Source organism: Ovis aries, chromosome 25, assembly GCF_016772045.2.
Source record: "Ovis aries strain OAR_USU_Benz2616 breed Rambouillet chromosome 25, ARS-UI_Ramb_v3.0, whole genome shotgun sequence".
Lineage (NCBI taxonomy): Eukaryota > Metazoa > Chordata > Mammalia > Artiodactyla > Bovidae > Ovis > Ovis aries.
Window position 1 is genome coordinate 7,769,844 of NC_056078.1, and position 25,098 is coordinate 7,794,941.

General features: G+C 38.9%; 1 protein-coding gene across 7 annotated transcripts in view; it reads right to left on the reverse strand.

Annotated features, from left to right (window-relative positions):
- Positions 1–25,098, reverse strand: part of LYST (lysosomal trafficking regulator) — a 165,402-nt gene that overhangs the window by 10,287 nt on the left and 130,017 nt on the right. For all 7 annotated transcript variants that reach the window (XM_060406737.1, XM_060406738.1, XM_042241066.1 and 4 more), the window contains 7 exons: positions 23,928–24,084; positions 20,425–20,565; positions 17,452–17,669; positions 10,682–10,912; positions 8,899–9,088; positions 5,638–5,774; positions 3,033–3,131 (listed from right to left, as the gene is read on the reverse strand). In XM_060406737.1, coding sequence (XP_060262720.1) covers positions 3,033–3,131; positions 5,638–5,774; positions 8,899–9,088; positions 10,682–10,912; positions 17,452–17,669; positions 20,425–20,565; positions 23,928–24,084 — 1,173 coding nt within the window. The remainder of the gene's footprint in view (positions 1–3,032; positions 3,132–5,637; positions 5,775–8,898; positions 9,089–10,681; positions 10,913–17,451; positions 17,670–20,424; positions 20,566–23,927; positions 24,085–25,098) is intronic.

The window sequence follows — 25,098 nt, forward strand, 5'->3', positions numbered from 1 at the left end:
CCTTTTGGGCGAGAACCTCCCTGGGACACCCACACCCTCATTTTGCTCTGTCCCTTGCTGCTGTTTTCTACTCCTCTTATAAGGGGCTGTCTCCAGGTCAGTGTCAATATTCTAGGACTGACAGATAATCCAAGAATATCTAACTCAAGGCTAGAGCTCCCTCCTTGCTTGTTAAAATATATATACACATATGTATGTGTATTTTTTTACTTCATGACTACAAATAATATTTATGGGGTAAACAGAAGATAGGTACCCTACAGTAGGTGTTGAAATTTTAGATTTTGCACTTTAAAATGACTCTAAGAGTCAGTGTTACTAGATGATTCCCTGAGGGATCAGAAAATAATTTCCATGGGTAGAACAGAAATCTTCTGCTGGCCTACTTCTTCACAAAATGTTCTTGAATGGCTTGATACTACCTTGGATAAACTGTATATTTATTCTCCCTGCCATCAATTTAGAGAATAGAAATACAGGTGTTCACTTATATAAAGATGACATGGGCACATTAATTAGTGAAAAACGACTCAAGATCAGTTATTTTAGGATCAGTTATCACCTTTGAAGACATTCTTCTCTAATATATAAAGGGCTTATAGATAACAGTTCCCTATAACCAATCAATGTATTCATCATTAGGTATGTAGAACGCATCTTAGCTGACTATCTTGGGAGATTCAACAGAAGCAACGCTCAAAGTTAGATGTGCTTTGCTAGCTTAGGAAGTATTTCATAAGATTCCCTTGAAAATATTTTCAAGCAACAATTATTTTAGCTATAGCCTATATGGCACTTGGGAGCCTGTCTTTTGCTGTGTCAAGGGCAACACAAACAAGAACATAAATACTTTTAGAACCATGGCATTCAATGGGTTTGGGCAACGGAAACTAGTGAACATGAGGTGCTTCCTGCCAACCTCACAGGCACAGGGTCACATCTGCAACTTCAGGGACCCCCAAATGATGAGATGGTGCCCAAGAAAAAGCAACAACAATACCCACAAAATCCCAGGTAACCTTCCCTTAGATCAACCAATGATAAAATCACACAGCTAAGATACACTTTTGGACATGGTTTAAATAGTAATTGTTTATCTCATGACTTGATTACCTATTAGGAGAAAAAGAAAACCCTTATATATAAGCTGAAAAATCAACTTTTGGGAAAGGGTAGAACTGAGGAAAGGTATGCAACATAAGACTTCACAAGCCTACAATAACTTCAAACTAAAAGAAGCACACATCTTGCTGTATTCAAATGATAACAGCTACACCTTTGATCTGCTGCTTCAGAGCTATGCTGTGTACAATTACTCCTATATTGACAACTTAATCCTTTTTTTAAAAAACAACCCAATACTGCATGCTGTGTTAGTGTACAATTAAAAATTTAAATTGTAGGGAGAATGGAAGTAAGGAAAACTAAGAACAAGACTGTTCAAAGTGTTGGGAAAGAGGAAATAAAAGATGGAAGATAGTTTTTGGATGACAAGGAACAAATGATCTGAGCACACAAGCAGAGGACTACTCTGCAGCAGAGATCAGAATGTATGTGTAGGAAAAAGGAAACAGAAAGGTGTGCTCAGCAGCGGAAAGGCAACGGCAGCAGTAAATATCAGAGACATTACAAAACTGACATCTGATTTAGGCCTTGGGGAGTAAAAAGAAAAGAGACACTCCAAAAGTGAAGGCACACCCCTCTGCCCAGACTCCCTAGCACTCTTCTCGTTGTGGCCTATGTACAAGACCTTCACCTCTCTCTACTCTCCTGCCACTCCTCCCAGCAGTCCTACTCTGAACTACAAAGTATCTGCCACTCCCGAACTACCACGCCTTTAATTCCAAGTGGTGAGTGTACTCTGATGACTCTTTCCTCTTTTCTCCACTTAGTAAAATGATCCTTTAAGATCCATCTCAAGTCTAATTTTTCAGGCTCCCTGACACCTGGCTGGGCCGACTTCTGGCTCTTTCACCCTGTGTGTCAGTCTTAGAGCACACACCCCGCTCTTCTGCAAGAATCTGTAGGAGCCACCTCCTGCTAGAGTCCTCAGGATAGCTGCCAGCATCACCACAGCACCTTTTAACTGGTACCCTTCCTTCCAGTCTCATGGCCCTTTAAGTGTTTTTCCTTGCAGGCTCTACAATGATAGTCTTAAAATGCTGATTGGATCATATCACTTCTGCTTCAAACATTTTAATGACTCCTTAGACTAAGAGACAGAAACAATATTATGTTCACATTTACACCCTAAGGAAGGTGGCAAAGAACCTTAACAAGGGTTTAAAACTGAATAAACTTGCTCAGAAAAGTAAGGAACCTAGTGTCACCCTATGCTAGGAAAACAGGTTTCACCCAGTAGAACATGTTTTATAAAATAATGGAGAAAACTGTAATTAAAAAAAAAAAGGCACATAGAATGTTCTAGAACAGAATGGTTATCACTGAGTTATCACTCTAAACTTGCCTCTACTCTTCAATGGCACCACAGACAGCTGATTCAATAAAGAAATGAGAGTAAATTAAGAGAAGTATGGCATAATGTCTTCTTCACTAGACTGTTTTAATAATTTAACTCACAAATCTTAAAAGATTCAGTGAACGGCTGAAAAAATTTCTTCCAGTAAGTGGTAGAATAGAGACTGGCTACTTGGATTTTTCTGTCATTTAATTCACTCAGAGTATTAGGAATGTTAGGAGTTCTGCACTTCTAAATTTTACAGAATCTTGTGGGATACCCTTTAAGCATTCAGGTTGATACTGAGAACAGAAGGAACCATCAAAATGTCATGAAAAAGCAGAGCATAACTCAAAATACTTTCTGTTTCTGTCCATATACAGTTATTTTAAAAATTATTTTATGATCCTAATAAAAGAGTTAGATATTGATCTTTTACATTATCAGAGCTTCTGTGAAGAAGAGATTAAAGTACAAAAAATGTAAGTTGCTCTTATACTAAATAAATTATACTTTATAAAGGGTTTCTTCCCCTCACTAACATGAAAATCCCACAAATGTGCCCAGGACCTACCGTGCTGCTTGTGAACCTGTTTGAGTAAGCTGTGATGACACCACATTTGCTCCCAGTGAACAGCTGGCAGCTGTCAGGGACCCAAGCACAACTGGTCACCTAGGAAAAGGACAAGTCAAAGATGAACATGCTTAAAAAGCATGAGAAATGCTTCTACTTTTCTGACATTTATTTTAAAAATATATGCTCATAAAATTAAGATAAATATTTTACTTGAAGTGATTAAAATGGTACAAGACATAGTAATAGAGTATTATGTAACTTTGAGATGTCTAAAAGCTGTAAAATGTGATATAAACTGTCATCTTTTGCTTCTCTTATTGCATTGTCGAAAGAATGCTGTCATCTTTTGAGAAAGTATAAAAGAAGACTAGAGACACCGTTTCTTTCAGTTGTCATTGAACACAGTTGGGAATTCAGAATTTTTCATTTTCCAGTGATAACAGAAAAGAGAAGAAAATTGACAGGAATATGTTTCACAGTTAAGAGATCAATCAGAAGATGAGGCAAAGAGAGAGCAGGACTCTAATATGTAATGATGATAACGAAATTGATCAGATAAGTGAAATCACAGAGTGTGGGTCTTTGTATGATAATATCCTGGACAAATTTTCTCAAACTAAAGAACTAATAAGTGAATGACATATTCCAAGAACAAAATGAAATATGGTATTCTTATCTAGGTAGTCATTTGACTGGAAGTACTTTATCACACCACATTTGCTCAAAATCTGGATCATCCTGTTTTGCTGAAAGGGCTTGAGGAGAGTGTGTTTTTTCATCTTTAATGATGTTTCTCTGCCCAATTTTACACGACGGAAATAATTTTGCAGTGTTGAAATTCTTACTAAAACTTCGAATAAGGTTGTTTTTCACTGTCCTTTGTTCTTACTTTTGTTAGTTTACTAGTAAGCCAGATGACAAAAGGCAGTGATGTGACCTTTTTTCAGGCATACTGAAGATTAAGCAAACAAGTCATTGCTCTCCTTTTTTTCACTGCCCAAAATTCCCTACAAGTAGCTGACTCCCATTTCTTTCTTCTTTTTCTTTTAGACACTTCTATTTATTTATTTCTGGCTGTGAGGAGTCTTTGCTGCTGCACGAGATCTTCTCTAGTTGTGGAGAGAGGGGGCTACTCTCAAGCTGCGGCGCACACTTCTCATTGTGGTGGCTTTTCTTGTGCAGAGCACGGGTTCTAGATGGGCAGCAGTTTCAGCTCCTGGGCTCTAGAGCACAGGTTCAGCAGTTGCGGTGCACGGGCATAATTGCTCCAAGGCACAGGGGATCTCTCCAGATCAGAGGTTGAAGCCATGTCTCCTGCATCGGCAGGCGGATTCTTCACCACTGAGCTACCTGGGAAGCCTTCCGTTGACTCCATTTCTAAGGTGCTCAGCGAATGGTGACAAACGTTAGGATGTGTGAGTAGGCACTGACACCATTTCTAAGGTGCTCGGGGAATGGTGACAAATGTTAGGAGGTGTGAGCAGGCACCAGGTGTATCTGGATAATGGAAGTCAGAAAGCAGTAAAAGAACTTCCTATGGAAAGACAGTCAAAGAGAGAAGGTTTAGCATACAATTTAGTCCTGGAAAAAGTTGTAGCAGTACTGTGTGTGTGTGTTTGTGTGTGTATATGGTGTTTTATAGTTTACAATATACTTTCACAAACACTGGAGACATTTTCACAACAGTTTTATGAGAGAGTAGTGGGAGTATGACTACTCCCGTTTTAAGCAGGAGGAAAGAAACTCAAGCTGGGAAAGGTTAAGTCACTTGCGAAAGCCTACATAGTAAGTAACAGAGCTGGACACTAACATAGATCACAGGGATGGCAGGGCTTTAGTAAGGCCCAAGGCTCTTTCTACCATGCGGTGATGCCTGAATTCTCGGTCCACTTAAAAAAGTCAGGTACAGTAGATGATGCTCTGGTTATTAAAAATGACATAGTAACAAAAGGCAAGTTAACACTGAGAAAAAAATCAATTGTGATTTTGTTCCAACACTGCTGTGAGCTGATGCTGAGTAGGAGATTATGATACAGTCTCAACAAGAGATGGGAAGAGCAGGGGTCCCCCACTCCTGAGCCACAGACCAGTAGCAGTCCATGGCCTGTTAGGAAGTGGGCCACACAGAAGCAGGTGACTGGCTGGCAAGTGAGCGAAGCTTCATCTGTATTTACATCCGCTCCCCATCACTCATATTACTGCCTGAGCTCCACCTCTTGTCAGATCAGTGGCACTTGATTCTCATAGGAACACAAATGCTACTGTGAACTACATATGCAAGGGATCTAGGTTGTGGGCTCCTTAGGAGAATCATCCTGAAACCATCCCCCTATTCCCTTCTCTGTGGAACAAGAGTCTTCTGTGAAACCAATCCCTGGTGCCAAAAAGGCTGGGGACTGCTGGGGTAGAGAACAAACTTTGGGGACATAGTCAGTACAGCAGCAGTTAGGAAGGCTGTCAGCACTGTAAACAAGGCATACGTCTAGCGTCATCAGCTTCTCGACTAACTACAGGATATTAAATACTAGCTGTCATCAGCCTGACTCCCTTCTAAAGCATTATGTTTAATTATTATTATAAAGTACTTCATAAAAATGTTTACCTGATATTGCTGTGAACTTTGTATAAAGTTTATTGGAGGCTCGCTTTGTTTACTCTTCAACCTTAAAATGTTATCAGCATATCCCCAGCTCAGGATGGCTGACCACTGAATGTCAGTACTGTTCATGCTTCTCACACCTCAAGAAAGAGAAATAAAAGTATTAGTCGCCACTGATCAGTTATCATTGGACAGCCCACTGAAATGGCAGGTTAAAGACCATTCTGGCCTTTAAGGCCTGAAGTTCACATAGCAGAACATGGTCATTCCAATGCAAAATCATCTTTATAGCCATAAGATGGACCTATTTATGTTAGTTTCATTTCTTTAAGGCTAATAGGATTCTAAGGTTGGAACTGTATTCTTTTTCACCTGTGTTATTTTGGTAGGGATTTATTTGACTTAGAAATAAAATTTCTGTTGAGAAATTTTTATAAAAGACAATGATAATTAAGCTTCCTCTATTTATGTTCTGTGATGCTTTTTCTTCTAATAATAAACATGAACTAGATAACATTTAAATAATTTTCTAGATACCCCATACTGAAAAATCAATATGGAGAACTACTAATGCTGGAGACGGACCATTGCTGGAGCAGAAGCAATCCTGAGAAGAATCATCTAATCCTGCAACTGCAAAGATTTTGTATGGGGGAAGTTCATATAATGAGGTTCTGTTCTTCTCTTGTTCTACTCTCGACATAATACTACGTCCTTCTGGGATAAAGATCTGGACATTCTGACATCCTTTTCCAGTGTTTCTCATAATCTACGCCTTGTTGGCACACTGACTAGGGCTAATGCAGCATGAAAGCTGTAGGTAGCTGGTACTGCCTGTACAACTAAGAAGCTTTGAGTTCCTTAAGGAGAATGTGAGTACCTCACTTAGTATATAGCTGTATCTATAATATATAGAATGTGAGTACTCAGCATAATATATAGCATAAAACATAGCACAGTATAACATAATATAAAGCAATAAAACAAATAAATATTTGTTTAATGAATCAAGAGCACATTAACAATGTAGTTCACAGATTTCTTTTTGCTTTGTTGAGTATAATTCCAAATGTGGATATCAGTTTTGCAATACAGAAATTAGGATAGCCTTGCTACATATATGCTCCTCTCTAGATAAGCCTCAGGACTTCCCAGATTTTACTACAAATCCTGGCATGTGGTAAGAACGCAATAACTGTCCCAGGTTTCTCATTCCAGCAACACAAGATGCACCATGTTTTTTTTAAAGGAAAAATAAACTTCTTCTTTCCTATTAGAATAGTAGATCTTAAATAAGAGTTTGCAAAAAAATGACTTTTGCAGCATGTGCAGATTTAGACTCAAGCCCCAGAGATTCTAATTTGGTGTGTCTCCAATGGTATACTCAGTAAACCAACTGAGTATACTTGGGAAAAAAGCACCTCAGACAATTTTGAGGCATTGTTAGTTCTCAAGTAATTGGCCTGTACTGAGCTAAAGATCATTAAACCATGGCAGTTTAGTTGCTACACTGTATTATACATGCGTAACTAGAGGGCAGTTATTTAATATAACAGTGCTCCACACACATGACCTCCCATCTGCCAGCTGCCCTCTTAGTCACTAGGAAATGCCCCTGTGGATGGTTCTGCACTGAGTACGGCAGTGAATGCTCAGAGTCCCTGGCTCCAGAGTGTTCATAGTCTGACGGACATTTATTTATTAAGCACACCAGAGTCAGGTGTTAACCATTCCTTATATTATTTCATTTAATAATTATAGTGAATTACCCTGTGAAGTCAGTCCTTTTATTATTCCCATTTCATAGATTAAAAGCCAGGACTCGAGAAGCATAAGTAATTTTCTCAAAATTACACAAAAATACACAGGTATTACGCAGCAGAACTAGGGTGCAAATTCAGGCACTGTGCCACGCGAGCTCATGGCCATAACTTGTATGTTACCACTTCCTGGACACACCTAGAGTCTGCCAAATCCCACTTACATTCTATGAGGAAATAAAGTGTAATCTGAATGAACACAGCTATGACTTGCGACTGTAGTGGCACAAATAAGGTAGGTTAGCCATTATATTGGACATATTTAAGTCCCACCATGCTAAGTAATAATACCAGCCCCTTTCTCTGATCAATAGAGATAAACTTCAATCCACTCTAATTAATTTCTTAAAGGCAAATTATTCACACATTTCGGTCCTCTAAGTGTTACTGGTAGTAAACTACTTGTGACGCATCTCATAGCTGACTGCAACATACTAGTAAGAATAAACTACTGACATTACAATGATGATTAAACAGATTTACCTTCCCCTCTTAGTTCACTAAACTTTGATAAAACGGTATGTGGCTTCTTTTATTACTGGCAACTATAAAGGCAATCATTCATCTCACGACAGAAGGGAGAGTGAGTTTAAAAGAACTGTGGTGCAGCCAGCACACTAAATTCCTTGAAGTGGCTGATGCTGGGGCACGGGTGCTCCAGTGGCGGGCGGGGCCGTGAGGACTGGAGGAGCACAGCGCACAGAACCAACACCAAGAGGCGTCAGGCCCACACTCTGGCTTCCAGGCAAATCTGCATACTCCTGACAGGCACAGATGGGTGCCCTCAGTCATTCATTTTAGTGCTTAAAGCCCAGGCCTAGGAAGTAGGGAGAGTTCTTTCACATTAAGTAAAATGATTAATTTGGAAGGGCTGAGGAATTGCTTGAATGGAAAATGTCACTAGTTTTCCAGGGTATAGGTGACATTTAGAAATATCAAGAGGGCCTCTACTGACAGCACTTCCCCATGTGTTGCTTTTAGTGAGTCAGTGCAGGGAGGTGAGAAAAAGACTGCTTTCCAGACATATGTATTTTTAAAACCTATTTTCAAGGCTATCGTGATTTCCTCATTTTGTTTTACTGTCATGATTGTCTCTTCTGAGGTACTGAACTGCTGGTCAAGTAAGTCGTCTATTCTGGGATTCAAGAACCCCACAGTGTATATTTCTATAAAATTGATAATGTTTTCACCTTGTGAGACATTTGTTTATTCTTGTCTCCTTCAATTCTTCCTCTCATTTCAAATGACACTGTCTTTAGTTCTCATTTTTTTCATGTAGTATGTTTTAATTCCTACTTTGCATTAAATGAACACAAATTTGAGTCTGGTTTTTCACCAAGGACTCAGAAAACTCAGAAATGAAACAAAATAGCAGCACAGATGAGGGGAAACATTCAAATCTCTTGAAACATAGACCTAGGATGCTTTTCATGTTTTATTTTACCTTGTTCTTTGCTGTATGTCATCAGAAGACAGAAATTTCGGGACAAACCACATATTGCTCTAGTAGGCAGAGCCTGGAGACAACCAAATCTTTCTCCGTGGGGCTGGCTGAAGCAGACCACAGGAACTGGAGCACTTGGGGAACCAACATACTCCCCCCATTTCAAGCCTTTTATCCATGACAAAGGACTCTAAAACCAAGAAAAGTAAAAAGTACATTTAAAAAATGGTAGTAAATATAGAATCACTTATGGAAATATGTGTTCTGGTGGTGAGATACAGTGATAAACAAGACAGATGAGGAACACATACTTCCATAGGTGGTACAAGTGCTATGAACAAAGTCTAAGGAGGCGGAGAGGACTGAGAAAGAGAGTTGCTAGTTAGATGAGGGGTTGGGAAAGAGTCTCTGAGGCAAGCAGACACCTGAGTGAAATAAAAGCACACCAGGGCTCTCTCCGGGGACAGGGCATGCCAGGTGGAGGGAACAGCCAGTGTGAAAGTCCTGAGGTGGGAAGGAGGCAGTTCAGTATCCGTTCCTATTACAAACAGACATCCTGCTCAGGTCCTGCATATGCACCAACTTTAATTAGCTAATGAGCAATACGTATAGTGGCCAATGAAATGGTATTTATTACTTTTCAGGGCTGTACTGTTAAATTATTTTGACATGTTAAAATAATAGATTCTAGTTAAAAATAATGACCCTGGTAATGATAATGACTAAAATGATCTGTAAGGCTTCAAAATCATGAGTTACACTGGCAAGTTAACATAAAACAAAAAACACAGCTTTCAACTATGGAAAACAACATGAGTGATCTGGGTTCAGCAAAATAATACTGTCTATCATATTGATCTTTTACAATTTCGATCTTACTAGTTATAGAAGCTCTGCTTGCGTTTAACATTCAAACATATGCAAACTTGATATACATGAGCTATGAGCATAAAGAGTTTACATTTAGTGTTCTACACTCAGTGTATTTAAGTAACTTTATAATAAGAAACAGTTGTCAAAACAAGGTCTCTAAAAACCATTTCCTCTTAAAGTGGAGCACAGATGACTGCAATCTGAGATCTCTGCTTTATCTTTTTTTTTTTTTCTGCTTTATCTTACAACCTCTTTTCCTTTTCTTTTCATTTTCTATGATTCCCTTCTGCAAACCTCTTTAACACTTTACAACTCACAGGCTCCCACCTTAAGCTGCTTTAATAATGAAGAATTTAGCTGAGGATTAGAATCCATTTTACTCTTAAGGATTGCTTGCTTGCTTTATTTTTCTATTTCAGAATATAAATTAAGTATTAAATTAATACTTAATTCCTACTTTAAGAGGCAATACTTCTTATCATGACAATCTGGAGGGGCCAAAAAATCATGTAAGATTTTCCCTTTAATTGTAAACTCAAACATTTACACTTCTGGTCATTACTTCTGGTGGAAGCTGACAGCCAGGACCATGCTAGGCATGTATGCACTGGTTCCTTCCCTCTCATTTGCAATGCCTGTTATGTCACTGCCTGGCGGGGCTTTTCCCATAATAACCCTCAGGGAGGTCACAATCTGACCTGAGCTCCCAGAGCACTCTCTTCTTATCACTAACGCAGCATCTTCTACACACAGAACTAGTAATGCGGGCATCTGCATTCACTGGCTGGTGCACACCTTCAGGCTGGGACCATGGTACTCAATTCCCGGCCTCTAAAGCTTGGCAGAAGGTCTGATGTCTCAGGAGTTGAGCCATATTTTCCTGAATCCTATTAAAATCCATATGACATACCGGATAGGTAATTTCCTTGACCTGTTCTCTGGTTTCCCTGAAAGCAAACTGCACTAACAACCCCACGGCGGCAGGAAGCTCCCCTTCGATGTTGAGCTTGGAGCCAGGTCTGCTCGCATGGGCTGACTGGAACAGCTGACGAGGGGTCTGGCCGTAGGTTTTTATCATGGTTTCTAGTGCTCGTCTTTGAACTGGATCTTCAACTGCAGAGACATCCATTCCAAAATATGTCTGAAGAGAAAAAGAGAATGAGAGGAATGCAAAAAGCAAGACTTGGTGATAATACCAAAGGGGAAACAACTTGTTTTATTCTCTAGGCAATGGACAGTGGAAAGGATTTCCTTTCTCAAATTTCGAATGGAAAGGATTTTAAAATGTTTTTGAACAGGGTGATAATCATTAATAGTCTCAAAGAGATCAGAATAGGAATCATCAATGCTTCTGAATGGATGAAACAAAAATAATGTTTGTCTTGACTGGTGTTAATTAGGTAGTTTTATAAAATTAATTTCTAATTTAAGAGAATGTCATGTAAGACTTCATTTATCTGCACAGCAAAAGGAAACCATCAATAAAATGAAGACAGCCTACTGAAGGAGAGAAATTGTTTACAAATTATGTACTGATAAAGGGTTAATATCCAAAACATAGAAACAACTCATACAACTCAACAGCAAAAAAACCAAAGATCTAATTAAAAAGGGGCAGACGACCTGAATACTTTTCTGAAAAAGACATACAGATAGCCAAGAGGTACAAGAAAATATTCTCAGCATCACTAATCATCAGGAAAATGCAAATCAAAACCACAATGAAGTATCATCTCACACTTGTTAGAATGGATAGTATAAAAAAGACAAGAGACAGTAAATGTTGGCAAGGATGTGGAGTAAAGGAAGCCCTGTGCACTGCTGGTGGGAATGTAAATTGATGCAGCCAGGATGGAAAACGGTATGGAGGTGCCTCAAAAAATTAAAAATTGAACTATCATATGATCAGCATTTCCACTTCTGGGCATTTGAAAGTGAAAGTGAAAGTTGCTCAGTTGTGTCCGACTCTTTGCAACACCATACAGTCCATAGAATTCTCCAGGCCAGAATATTGGAGTGGGTAGCCTTTCCCTTCTCCAGGGGATCTTCCCAACCCAGGGGTTGGACCCAGGTCTCCCACACTGCAGGCAGATTCTTTACCAGCTGAGCCACAAAGGAAGCCCTCTGGGCATTTAAACAACATTAATTTGAAAAGATGTATGTACCCCTATGTTCATTACAGCCTTATTTATAATAGCCAAGATATGGAAGCAACTTAAGCATGTATACATGGAATGGATAAAGAAGATGTAGTAAATATATGCAACTAAATATTACTCAGTCATAAAAAAGAATGAAATCTTGTTACAACATGGATGGAACTTAAAGGCATTATGCTAAGTGATATAAGTCAGACAGTCAGTCAGTTCAGTCGCTCAGTCGTGTCTGATTCTTTGCGATCCCATGAATTGCAGCACACCAGGCCTCCCTGTACATCACCAAGGAAAATACCAAACAAGTAAGTATGATTTCATTTATATGTGGAATCTAAACAAAAGACCAAGCTCATAGGACTGGTAGTTACCAAAGGTGGGGGTTGGGCAAAAGGAGTTAAGGGGGCCCACAAGGTACAAATTTCCAGTTATACAACAAGTAAGTCATGGAGATGTAATGTGCAGCATGATAACTACAATCAACAACACTATTGCACATTTGAAAAGTTGCTAAGAGAGTAAATCTTTAAAGTCTTCATCACAAGAAAAAAATTTTTGTAACTAAGTAGGGGGTGGATGTTAACTAGACTTATTGTGGAGATCATTTCACAAATAACTGAATCAGTATGGTATATACTGGAAATTAATATAATGTATGCCAATTATACTTCAAATTGAAAGAAAAAAGAAAAACAAAATGAGGTTTTTCTTTGGTCTTGTCTTTTAGTAAGAACTCATTAAAAAAAATAAACAAATTTTTCAATTAAGTTGATCCAAAATAGCTTCTGCAGGCAATTAGTAAGTGGATCTATTTTTTCTGTGGCTGTCTGTCAGACACTGGTCAGAAAACTGAGTCAACATCATTTCAGGTGGTCCACAAAATCAAAAGAGATAACAGAATTCAAGGATATGACGACACGGAGCCTGAAGAAAACTAGAGGATCCTGCCCCACTCCAACCTTCTCAATTCATAAGAATGAGAACTCAAAGTTCAAAGCCACCTGTGTCTGCCTGAAATTGTGTGATATTCAAATACCCTTTTGTTCTTTGTGTGAATATGCTCAAAGAAAGAGTCGGATTCCTCTCAAGACACAATGGCTGGTATCACAGGATGACTTTGTGTTGCTAACTCATATCACATCCCCCGCATCTTGAAGATGTCTACAAATATCAATTATTGAGATATGTTTTCTTACATACAGAGACATTAGTAAGGAACCTAGATTTTTGTATGTCTATGTCTCTTCTCTTGTCTGGGTTGAAGAATCAAGAGTCTAAACACCAGTAACGCTGAAACCCAAGCAAATTCTTTGTGGTTTCCATCTTGTAAGCTCAAGGGCAACACAACCATCCTTGGAGAGGATTCATTTAATTCCGATTCCCTCTCTGTGTGTTTGCTTTTGAGGTTTCCACATATACTGCTGAACCTGACAAGAACCTGGCAGTGAGAAGACTGTAACGTGATGTATATTCTTTCAGCCTCCCCAGACAACTCGGTGAGGTTGTCAGTGGAGGAGAAGGACAGCTTAACCTCCTGAGCAAGGGGCAGAAGACTGGCTGAGAAACAGTCAATATGTTCCATCTTTAACCAAAACACCGCAGAAAGGTCAGCACACAGTAGTACTCCCTGTGACTGGTGTCCTCCATGCTGTCACCTTTCTCAGGACATGAAGCTAAAGAGAAAGGCGGGCTAGGGCAGTAATCAGTCTAGAAAGGGAGTAAAAATTCAGGATTTGCCATGCCACTGTCCTTTTCTTTCCCACCCAATGTTGGTACATATATCTTTTAAAAAAGACTTCATGTGTAATACTACATTGTTGAAAAAGTCACTTGTCCAAAGCGATATATAGGAAAAGGCAAAAATGAAACTGAGATACAATGCTGCCAGGTAGCTTAAGATAGTATTATTTAGGTTCTAATGAAAACTAAAAGAGAATCTGAAAGAGTAGCAGTGAGAACTGCAACCTCTTGAATGTAAAGGGTGTTTTTACACTTTTGTTCTTAGTGTTAGAGTCAGACGGAGAGTGAGGTGCATTTTTTTAAAGTGAGGTGCATATTTTTAAAGCTGGGTACAGATCTGTCATGTTTGTGTATCCTGCTTGTATAATTTAACTTTCAGCATTTAATCAGGAAGCAAATTCCATTTTCATATCTACAAATAACATTTCTATAAATGCCAAAATAAAGTTTCACAGGTTCTTCAGAATCGTCAGCATCTCCCCCCCTTGCCCACCACACTCCCACCACCACAGGGCTCCAGTAGCTATTATGAATGCTTATCTAAGCAGGCTTATTCTTTACGGCTGTCTAATTTAATAGACTCAAAAATTCAAACGGAGATCAGAATAACCTTATAGCCAGAGCTCTTAAAATTTACTTTAAAACAGTACTTCTTTACCTTCTGTGTATCAGTTTCTAGTGAACCCCATATACTAGTGAATGATGAATTAAGATCAAAATGCATTTTTATGTTCCTTTTTATAAAGTTAACATTTATACTTAATTGGATGTCAGGCATTACCCTGTAGGCATTTTCTTATTTATGAGGTTGGTATTACTGTTCACATTTTAAGAATCTGCACAAAAGTATAGAGAGGTTAACGTGACACTGCAGGTCATACAGCAAGTAGCAGAGTCACAGAATGAGGATGTGAACTCAATCCTGGATTCAGAGACTGTGCACTTAAATGCTACACTTCCTTTTGTCCCACGAATTGAGTTTTATTAAGCTTCTAAGACAGGGCATCCCTGATGGGCCAGTGGTTAGGACTCATGCCTCCAACGCAGGGGCCAAGGGTTCCATCCCTGGTTGGGGAACTAAGATGCCACATGCCATGAGGTGTGGCGAAAAAATTAACTGTATATAAAATTTCTACAACAATGGTACAAACTCTATCCTTTATAAAGCCCCAAAGAATTAATGAAAAATCTAGTAAGATGAGAATTAAATGGCATATTTCAGCATGTCTATACTTTTAATGTGAATTTTAAATGAGAATAATTGAAAATTTGTGCCACTATTATAGGCACAGAGTATACTAAGGTTCATGTCCAAATTCTTAATTGCTTTTAATTTGTATTGGAGTATAATTGCTTTACAAGGTTATGTTAGTTTCTGCTGTACAACAAAATGAACTTAATTGCTTATATTTTTATTTGGCTGTGCTGGGTCTTAGTTGCAGCATATGGGATCTAGTTCTCTGTCCAGGGATCAAACCCAGGCCCCCTGCATTTGGAGTGCAGAGTCTTAGCCACTGGACCACCAGGGAAGCTCTTAACTGCTTTTAAAGTTACATTTTAGATCAAATATGAAGCTTAAAAATTATACCTCAGTCTTTAAAACCTTTAAAGCTTACATATATACTTCTACAGAGGTATATTTTATACACAATAATAAAACACTACAGATTTTTAAAGTACCATCTGATGGAACCATCATGAAAATCAAGGTACAGAGCATTTCTATCACCCAGAAAGTTCCCTGATGTTCTTCAGGCAGTCAATACCCTACTCCCTGGAGGCAACCATTGTTCTGATTTCTACCACTAGGAGATTAATCTTCCTTGTTCTAGAATTTCAGGAAAATGGAATGGATTCATACAGGGTGCCTCAGGTTTCTTTCAGTCAGCATAAAATGCTTCCTCTTTATTGTTGAGCAGTATTCCATTTATTCAACACCTGGAATTGTTAGTCTTTTATTTAGAGTCATTCTCAATAATATAAAGTGGTAACTCACTGTGGCTCTAATGTGCATTTCCCTGATGACTAATGATATTATTATTGTTTAGTCACTAAGTCATGTCTGCCTCTTTTGCGACCCAATGGACGGTAGCCCACCAGGCTCCTCTGTCCATGGGATTTCCCAGGCAAGAACACTGGAAAGGGTTGCCATTTCCTTCTCCAGGGGATCTTCCTGACCCAGGGATCAAGCCTGCATCTCTTGCATTGGCAGGCGGATCCTTTATTGCAGAGCCACAGGAAAGCCGTGATGACTAAAGATGCCAGCTTTTTTTCATTTGCTTACTGGACACTCATATATCTTCCCTCCCTGTGTGAATCTTATTCACCTTTGCATCCCCAGAGCCTGGGGAAATAAAAGCTTCCTGAATAGGACAGATTAAAAAATTTAAAAATGTAGACTATCTAACAACACTGAAAAATATACATTAAAGTGTAACAATTAGACTTCTGGGAATTTACCTCAAAGAAGTAAAGTGGTACATAAAGAAATAATCAGAGGAATATTAATTTTAGTAGTAGAAAAACACTAACAAAATATCCAAGAATAGGGGACTAGTTAAATAAATTACCAGATATCCATACTTTGGAATAATAAGTAGCATTAATATTATTATATAAATGGGGGTTTCCCTGGTGGGTCAGTGGTAAAGAATCTGCCTGCCAATGCAGAAGACAAGGGTTTGATCCCTGATCCGGGAAGATCCCAAATGCTGTGGCGCAACTAAGCCTGTGCACCACAACTGCCGAAGCCTGCATCCTCTAGAGCCCGTGCTCTGCAACAAGAGAAGCCACGGCAGTGAGAAGCCTGCACACAGAAACTAGAGAGTAGCCCCCACGCTCCATGATTGGAGAAAGGCCTGCACAGCAGCGAAGACCCAGCACTGCCATAAAGAAATAAATGAAATTATTTTTTAAAAGATAATATTACAGAAATAAAATCATTATATAATGAAGTGATATGTGTAGGAAGAAGAAAGTGGTTTAGATATTTATCTTTAGATGATGATATCAAAGTTGATCTTAAAATTTCTTCCTTTTGTAGTCTGTATCTTAGATATTATTCTAACAAGGCACAAATATTGTTTGTACAATAAGGAAAGGGGATGCCATTTCATGTATATAGAATGATGTACAGAAAAGAGTTACACAGCAGGCCTGAACTGCTCTCCTCGGGAAGGTGTGTCTGGAAGGCTTGTTCTTGGCCCTGTCTGGAAACATGGATTTCAGGAGTTTCTACCTTTTTTACCTGATAAAAGTGGTTCACTGCACCCAAGCTGGACAATGTGGTATATCCCGAACACCTGGTTTCCTTCTGAAGGCCCAGAACTTCTGGACGTATGAGAGAGGGTGTCTACATGACCAGTCCTCAATAAAAACCCTGGCACTGCAGCCCTAATTCTGTCAGTTTGTTGCTGGAGGAACGGAGTGAGTTCTCTGTGACTCACTGGGATAAGTCTCTTGGAAGCTGGTGCCTGGTTTCCTCCAGCTCTGCCCCATGTATCTTTTTCCTTTGCTGCTTTTGCTTTGTACCCTTCACTGTAAGTACAACTGTATGCTGAGTTCTTGAGTCCTCAGCCAACCTGGAAGTGGTCTTAGGGAATCTCTGACAGAGAGTATCTAAGTTAATTCTTAAAGAGGCAAAACATAAACCTGAAAAATTCTTGGGCAAGTTCAGTGTCTTTGTCAATTATTCTCTTTGATAACTTGAGTATTGTAAAGAAACAGCCTAACTTTTAAATGTTCAGGTTCTACCTTATATAAATGCACAGTTTTAAGAGTCACTTACAGCAGGATGAAAAACATTGATGGCTTGGACAGAGGCCTTCCCTTTTTGTTTATACCCGAATACCAAGTCAATCCACTGACAGATGTTCTGGGACACGTAGTCAGACTCTAGAGCCTGTCGATGAATGAGGATAAAAAGACGGGGATCGTTACGTGCCCAAGGAGGGAGGTTGACGTGATTAACCCGCTCACCGTTCTGACGCACACCAAAATCGAAACCTGAAAGAAAAGATTAATATCAATGTTTATCTCCAGATCATGCTTCCTTTGGCCCACTGAGCAGACCTGAAGAGTTCACAGAAATAGCTATCGTGTGTTATAACCAGGAAAAGGAGCACCCAGAGGATAGTAACACTGTTGCTCACCTGCTGACTTACTACTCACAGAGCTGCATGGATTAACACTATCTATCCTAACTGAATCTGAAATCTTTCAAATTTACTCATCCACCACTTCATATCATATTGAAAAGAAGCAGAAAATCACTACCTGCTAATTCTAATACTTCACTTATCAAACCTTCAAATGCACCAAGTGTGAAAACATCTCAATTGTAATTTTGATTAAAATAAAGTGAAGGCTTTTGTATAAGTATTTCAGAATTATTGGTGTTAATACATAATAAATTTAAGGCTACTTGTGTGGTAAATGTTAGCATTCTGCAATTTAAAAAACTCAACAAAGTATATACATTCCAAGAATGAACTTAGTCTATTTATTTTATGGTAAATCTATAGGTCTGTTTTGATTTCATCTCCACTAAGCATTCCCATAGACAACAAAATTACACTAACATATTAGGAGGGTTGTTCTGTGATGTAAACTCGGTGTTACCTAATTGTCTCATTAGACTGCTAGTGCAAACAAAAATCTCAGAAGTGTTTCTTTAAAAAAATTGTCCGGGGGGAGTAGGAGGGAGCCTAGAGAGGGAAGGGATATACGTATGTATACATATAACTGATTCATGTTGTACAGCAGACACTAACACAACATTGTAAAGCAATTATATTCCAGTTTAGAAAACTAAATAAAAAATTAAAAAAAATTATCCTAAAGGAAATGTTACCTTTGAACAGAAATTTTTTGCGCTACTTTTTATGGAAAGAAAATCTGATCATCATAGCAGAACACAAATTTAAAAGAGCCTCTTAAAAGCTGATTATGCTCCATATGAAAGTAAGTTGCTGTCTGACTGCTTTTTGATCTTATGAAAACGACTGGAAGGATCTTCACTAATTTTGGAAGTACCTGGAAATGATATGATATGATATGAAATATAAACCAAGAGCTTATATAAAATTAACAAGGGGTGGGTGAGGGTCACCTCAAAAAGCCCAGCAGTCCTCTGACAGCTGCAGGGTGACAGTGTTAAAATGGACTGGCTGAGCACCTCCAGACTCTGTGTGGCAGCTTCAAGGGAGGCAGCAGAGATTCACTGATTGAACTGATCGAACAGTAGTGATGAGGCATGTAAGGGTTGAGCAGGAGAGGGGTGAGCAGCAGGGGGCTCGATGAACTCAAATCATTCCTAACTTTCTGGGGCTCTGGACATATCAGAGGGGTAGACACTCCACCCAGAGCGGGTACCTGGAGGTACAATGAAAGGCCTACAGGAACGCTCATAGGAAATGGCAGGATGTATGCTATGGCAAGTTATCTCTTCCAAAAATGGCTATAACAACACTTGTTCCTGTGCATGCTTTTCTGGAATCTCACTACTCCCCTATTAAGTGGCAAAGTCTATGCTCCTTCCTTCTGAATGTGGGCAGGTCCTCGTGACTACCTCCCAAGCAGAATGCACTTGAAGGCCATGCTGTGGCCTCCAAGGCTAGGCTGGAAAAGGCCATGCAGCCTCTGCTCCTCTCTCTTGGGACACTCGTGTTAGGAGCCCAGAGTTGCCAACTAGGATGTCCGAGGCTGCATGCTGCAAGAAGTCCACAACAGTCCATGTGGAGAAACCACACGGAAAACTACAGACACTAAAGAAGGAGCAGCCCGCCAGCCTGATGCTGTTCTGTTTCCCTGGATGTTCCTGCTGCAGCCGATCTGAATGTAGCCGTACAAGAGACCCTGAGCCAAAACCACAAAAACCACCTGGCTGAGCTGCTCCTGAATTTCTGACCTGCAAAAACTATCATGGGTGATGTATTTAATGTTTTGAGTCACTAAGTACTGGAGTTACCTGTTCTACAGCTATAGATAATGGGAACATACATATAAGGAACCACGGACAGGGAGACAAGCAGCAGACTGACTGAGGCAGGAACCACCAGGCAGGTGCCCCAAACTTAGGGTGTTGATATTTCACTGAGGCAGTTCTTACTTGGGCAACACTATGAAACATGCTCTAAGTAATTAGCAGCACAGATTTATTACTGATTATCTAAATAACTCCAGAGAAGCCAGTTAATACAGTAAAAAATTCTGAAGTAATTGGCCAACACTTTAACTTCTCTAAAGATATAATTCTCAATTTCACATATTCCTAAATGTCACATAAAAATATGAAATTAAGTAATGAAAGAAGACACCTTATAAAGGATTAACTGATCTTACATTAAAGAACAGGTATGATTAGCTGAGACTGTTGGTCACTGGCATCACAGAAAATCTGATTTTATTTTCTAGTGTCACTTTTCATTATTCAGTAACTCTAGTCAGAGTGTTTTACTTCTAACTTAGTCATTACTCATAAAATCATTGACATTTGGTTAATTTAGGTAGTTCTTTAATAAATTCATGACAATTTCTGTAACAAAATTAAAATATACATGTTTACAAATGCTTTTAGTAGTTAATATTTAATATCCTCAAGCTCACTTGGAAATAAAATAATATATCTAGTAAGTAAAGGCATTTCTCTTATTTGGGGACTCAAATTTTAGAACCTACAAAAGCTATTTTTATTTTTGGAAAATTATAAAGTAAGTACAAACTCTAAGAAATTTAAATTAGAAATGATTTATGGCCGTACCTTCACGGTTAACTAAGAATTCTGGAAGATAGAAAAACTCTGGGATAAGTTCTTTCACATCGGTCATGGACTCAAAAGATGAGAGGCGCCAAGTTGTATTTGTAGAATGAAAAGTTCTGTCTGGAATGTCAAAACTTTGATCTAAAAAGAAATACAAATAACACACTTAAGACACAAAGACTTGATTCCATTTGAAACTTGTAGTAATTAATTTACTTTCAATACTTCAAAAATATTAAAATGATTTTATTTGTCCATAATGTAAAAGAGGTTATTTGTGTTCCTGAAAATAAATATTATTGTATATAATTTGAGACTGTATTATTTTTAAACTGTATTACGCTTTCACGTGTAACTAGATAAATTTTTATCACTTGTTTAATTAATATTAAATATCTATCTGCCCAAGAAGAATGAAAGTTCCATAAAAACAGATACCTGGGATATCAACCATACCAAGCACATTCTAGGAACTAGATAATTATTTATTTATTGAATGAATAAATATGGAAGGAAAATTAAAGTTCAAGTAGGTAAAAATAGTTTTTACCCCATCAAGAAGCAGAATTATTCCTTTACCTCTAATCAGTAAGACTATTTTTCTTCTCTCTTTTCTTTTCTCTTTCTGGGGTGACAGGGGCACTGCTCTTAAATGTTCTAACTCTTAGCTAAATGAGTAAAATTCCTTATGAATGAAAATAAACTAATAGTTACTCTTTTGTTAAGCTTTCCTTGTGTAGACTATTGACAATCAAGGACTGAGTTTCAATTCTGTCTTTTCTGTCAACAGTTAACACACTTTCTAGCCTAGAATATGAAATGGTATCTAAACTCCAGCTCTTGAAAACATCAGCAGTGTGGATTCTTCTTAGGCACCACGTGTACCACCTAAAACTCCCCTCAACCTGTCAGAATTTGAACATAACTTTTCACCTGGAGACTGTTAGAGACTAATTTCAGCATCAAGCAAGGCACAATTTTTTTAAAAATATGCTAAATCTTCCCCAAGCCTGACTTGCTTTGCCAAGCAACGTTTTCTATCACTTTTACTACTTTCTCCTCTATTCAGCTGAATTAGTTAGAATTGGCTGGGCACTAAATAAAATCTGGAGGTTCCCTGGTGGCTCAGATGGTAAGGCGTCTGCCTGCAATGCGGGAGACCCAGGTTCAATCCCTGGGTTGGGAAGATCTCCTGGAGAAGGAAATGGAAACCCACTCCAGTATTCTTGCCTGGAGAATCCCACAGATGGAGAATGGTAGGCTACAGTCCATGGGGTCCCAAAGAGTTGGACATGACTGAGTGATTTCACTTTCACTTTCTAAATAAAATCTGTGATGAAATGAGGTTTGTAAATTTTTTGTTTTGTTTTTTTCTCTCAGAAATTAGGGAGGGCCACTTAAAAAAATACTAACTCACTCAGGATAAAAAGTTATTAATCTAAATGGAATCCAGAAAAATCAAAGGCAATTCTGTGAGGCTACGTGAGGCTACGGTGGAATCACAATACACAGAGCCTACAGAACTGTGGAAACGGAGAAACACACTGAAGCTTCTGTTTGAATATTTTCTCTGTAGTTTCTTAACTTTTTAAATAAGTAATACTACACTATAACCTAGAACATGCATGAACTCAAGCGGCAGTTGTTAACTCAGCACTTTTGCTCCCCGGGGGACATTTTTGGTTCTCATGGCTGGTGAAGGATGCCATGGGCATCTAGTAGGTCAAGGCCAGGGATGCTGCTAAGTGACCCATAGCACACAGGGCAGTCTCCATTGAGAACTATGTAGCTCAGAATGACAACAGTGCCAAAGCGAGAACCCTGGTCACAGAGTCGGACACGACTGAAGCGACTTAGCAGCAGCAGCACAGCAGAAATAAACTAAAATGCCATCACAAATCTTTTTAAATTAAGCAGAAGAAGAGAATGGGGACTGAGCTAGTCCCTGTTGTCTTTTTAAAAAATCATTCTTAAATATACAGTGAGGAAAACCTAGCATTATAGTTGATTGAGAGTTTTATATTAATAGATTCTTGGACGACACGAAAAAAATTGAAGGGCAATAACAGTTCTGTTATATACTGCCGTTGTCCCAAACCACATCTGAAATATTCTTTCATTTTTATTATTATTATTATTTTGGCTGTACCACCTGACTTGCATGATCTTAGCCTCTGACCAGGGACTGAATCTGTGCCCTCAGCAGTCAAAGTGTGGAGTCCTAACCACTAGGACTGCCAGGGAATTCCTGAAATAACCTTTTTTATTCTGACTGCTACTTTTTAATAACAGCATTCACAAATCAGAACACATCCAGAAAGATGAACGGAACAGCAACAGGTTTGGAAACCAGAGGAAACATCGCTTAAATAAGTACAAAACTGTCTTATTTATTTCTGCATTCCTTGCAGCAGACCTTGTATATAGGAGGCTCTTAACTAAGGATAATTAGCCTAGGGATAAACAAGAGTGTGAGGAGGAGGAGGACAGGGTAGTAATATTCAAATATTTGGAGAACTGTCATATGCAACATTTGCTTTGTGTACTGATAAACAGAAGAGGGACAAATACAAGAAAGCCTCTTTCACAGACCAAGTGGTCTACAGAACACAAAATTTATTCCTCCAAGAGGCTGCATACATATGAGTGTAAATATATAAAGAAGTTCAAGAAGAGTCGAGTAATTGAATGGATAATGATTCCACAAAGGATTCTGTTCCAGGAGGAACAACTACAGGGCTAGTACCACTGACTCACTAGAAACTGACAGGATTTCTCACTAGAAATCACTGTTCTCACTAGAAACCTACTTGCATACAAAGCAAAAAATTCACCTGTATCGAAGCCATCTTCAGGTGTGTGGGCTGCCACTGAAGATTACTCCCTAGGTAGTTACTATGGTGAAGGTGGCAGTGCAGGTCTCCTAATAGCCACTCACTGATAACAACTTAGAATTCCCCTTTAGGGGCCAAAGATAACAGGTTATCTGAAATCATTAAGTTGAACATTTTAAAAAAGTGAATTCATAACTTTAAAAGGGAGGGTAAAGTTCTTCCTATGTGAATGACATCTTAACTTTTAAAAAGTGAACTGCATTTTTATAAATGTAGGAAAGTTCAATTTGAGGTGAAATCTGAGACATTATTGAGACGATTTGGCTTACTGCAGGTTTCTCTTTTAAAAAATTAAAGTTACTGGACTGCACGTGGGATCTTCGATCTTCATTGTGGTATGCAGAATCTTTTAGTTGAGGCACGTGGGATCTAGTTAGTTCCCTGACCAGGGATTGAACCCAGGCCTCCCGCATTAGGAGGGCAGAGTCTTAGTCACTGGACCACCAGGGAAGTCCCAGCAGGTATCTTAAAGAGACTTTTGTTCAGAGACTAAGCAGAATTCTTTTTCCTATGGTTTGGTTAGTTTTAATACATTCTCAGGATGTCAGCAAACTGGTTTTCCCCTGATGACCAATCTGACTTTTGGGGCAGTTAGAAAACCATCCTTACCTTGATAAGCTAGAAACATCTTTGTGAAAGGAGGCATTCTGACCAGGAAGTGGAGCACAGTGCCGCTGTTGGAGTAGTGGGAGCCATAGTGGTAGGGCTGCACCGGGGGCATAGGGTCGTCTTCCCGGGCTCCTTTGCGGTACTCCTCCTCCAGGTACTGAAGGACACGGGGACCAGATTGGTGACAGTGAGCTCCACGTAGGGCTGCAGAAGCCTCACTCATCTTCTTTGCCATCCTTCTCTACTGCCCCTTAGGTGCCACCCTCCATAGCTTGCCCTCAGCCTTCTGGAGTGTCTGGGGGCCTCCTCCTTGGTGTCCCAGTGAGGGCTGACCACTCGAGAAGCATCTCACCATCTGCACATTTACCCTCTTAGTCCCTCATAGAAAACCCACCTGTTCTGCATGTTAGTTCTCAGCCCTCTGGTTCCCCACTAATGGCTCAAAATGTTTAAACTGATCAACAAATAAGAACGGCCACTTTCACCAGAGATGTCCGCATTTTAAGAGGGTTTCAAGACGTAATGCTATGTTCTTTAGAGAAATGCTTCTCTCACAGAGGAAATGCAAGAGAAATGTAAAAACTGTATCACATTATTGAAATTCTTTAATATAACATTTTATTGCTGTTTTGCAGTAGACTTACACAGAAATAAAAAAGAATTTGGTGATCCTTCAACTACTCTTATCTTCCCATCATAAAGTAAGAAGCTCAACCAAAGTGTTAATATCTGTCACTATTCTCATCTCCCGTAGTTTCTATCTCTAATAAAGTCAGGTGACAGTGAATATTCTGGAGTCATTTCTTTTTGATTTCCATAGCACTGCCCCATTTTTAGCTACACAAGAATCAAGCAGTGACAGCTGTAAGATTCCTGGAGGGATCTTTCTGAAATTTTGACATAAGATAACATGGTGAATATGAGAAAACTGCTTCAACTGCTCCTATTCTATTACTGTGTGAAGAATACAACATATGCCTAATGAGTGTTTTTGAATTTCCAACAGGATTCCATTAACATTAATTTCACAGAAATAGATAATTAACTTCTATTTTAAACTTTAAAATCCAGTATTTTTTGTTAACAAACCTGTGCACAATTTGCTGAGATGAATAACAAGGGGTTATGGTAAATGACAAATATATTGATATTATTATATATAACACTAGGG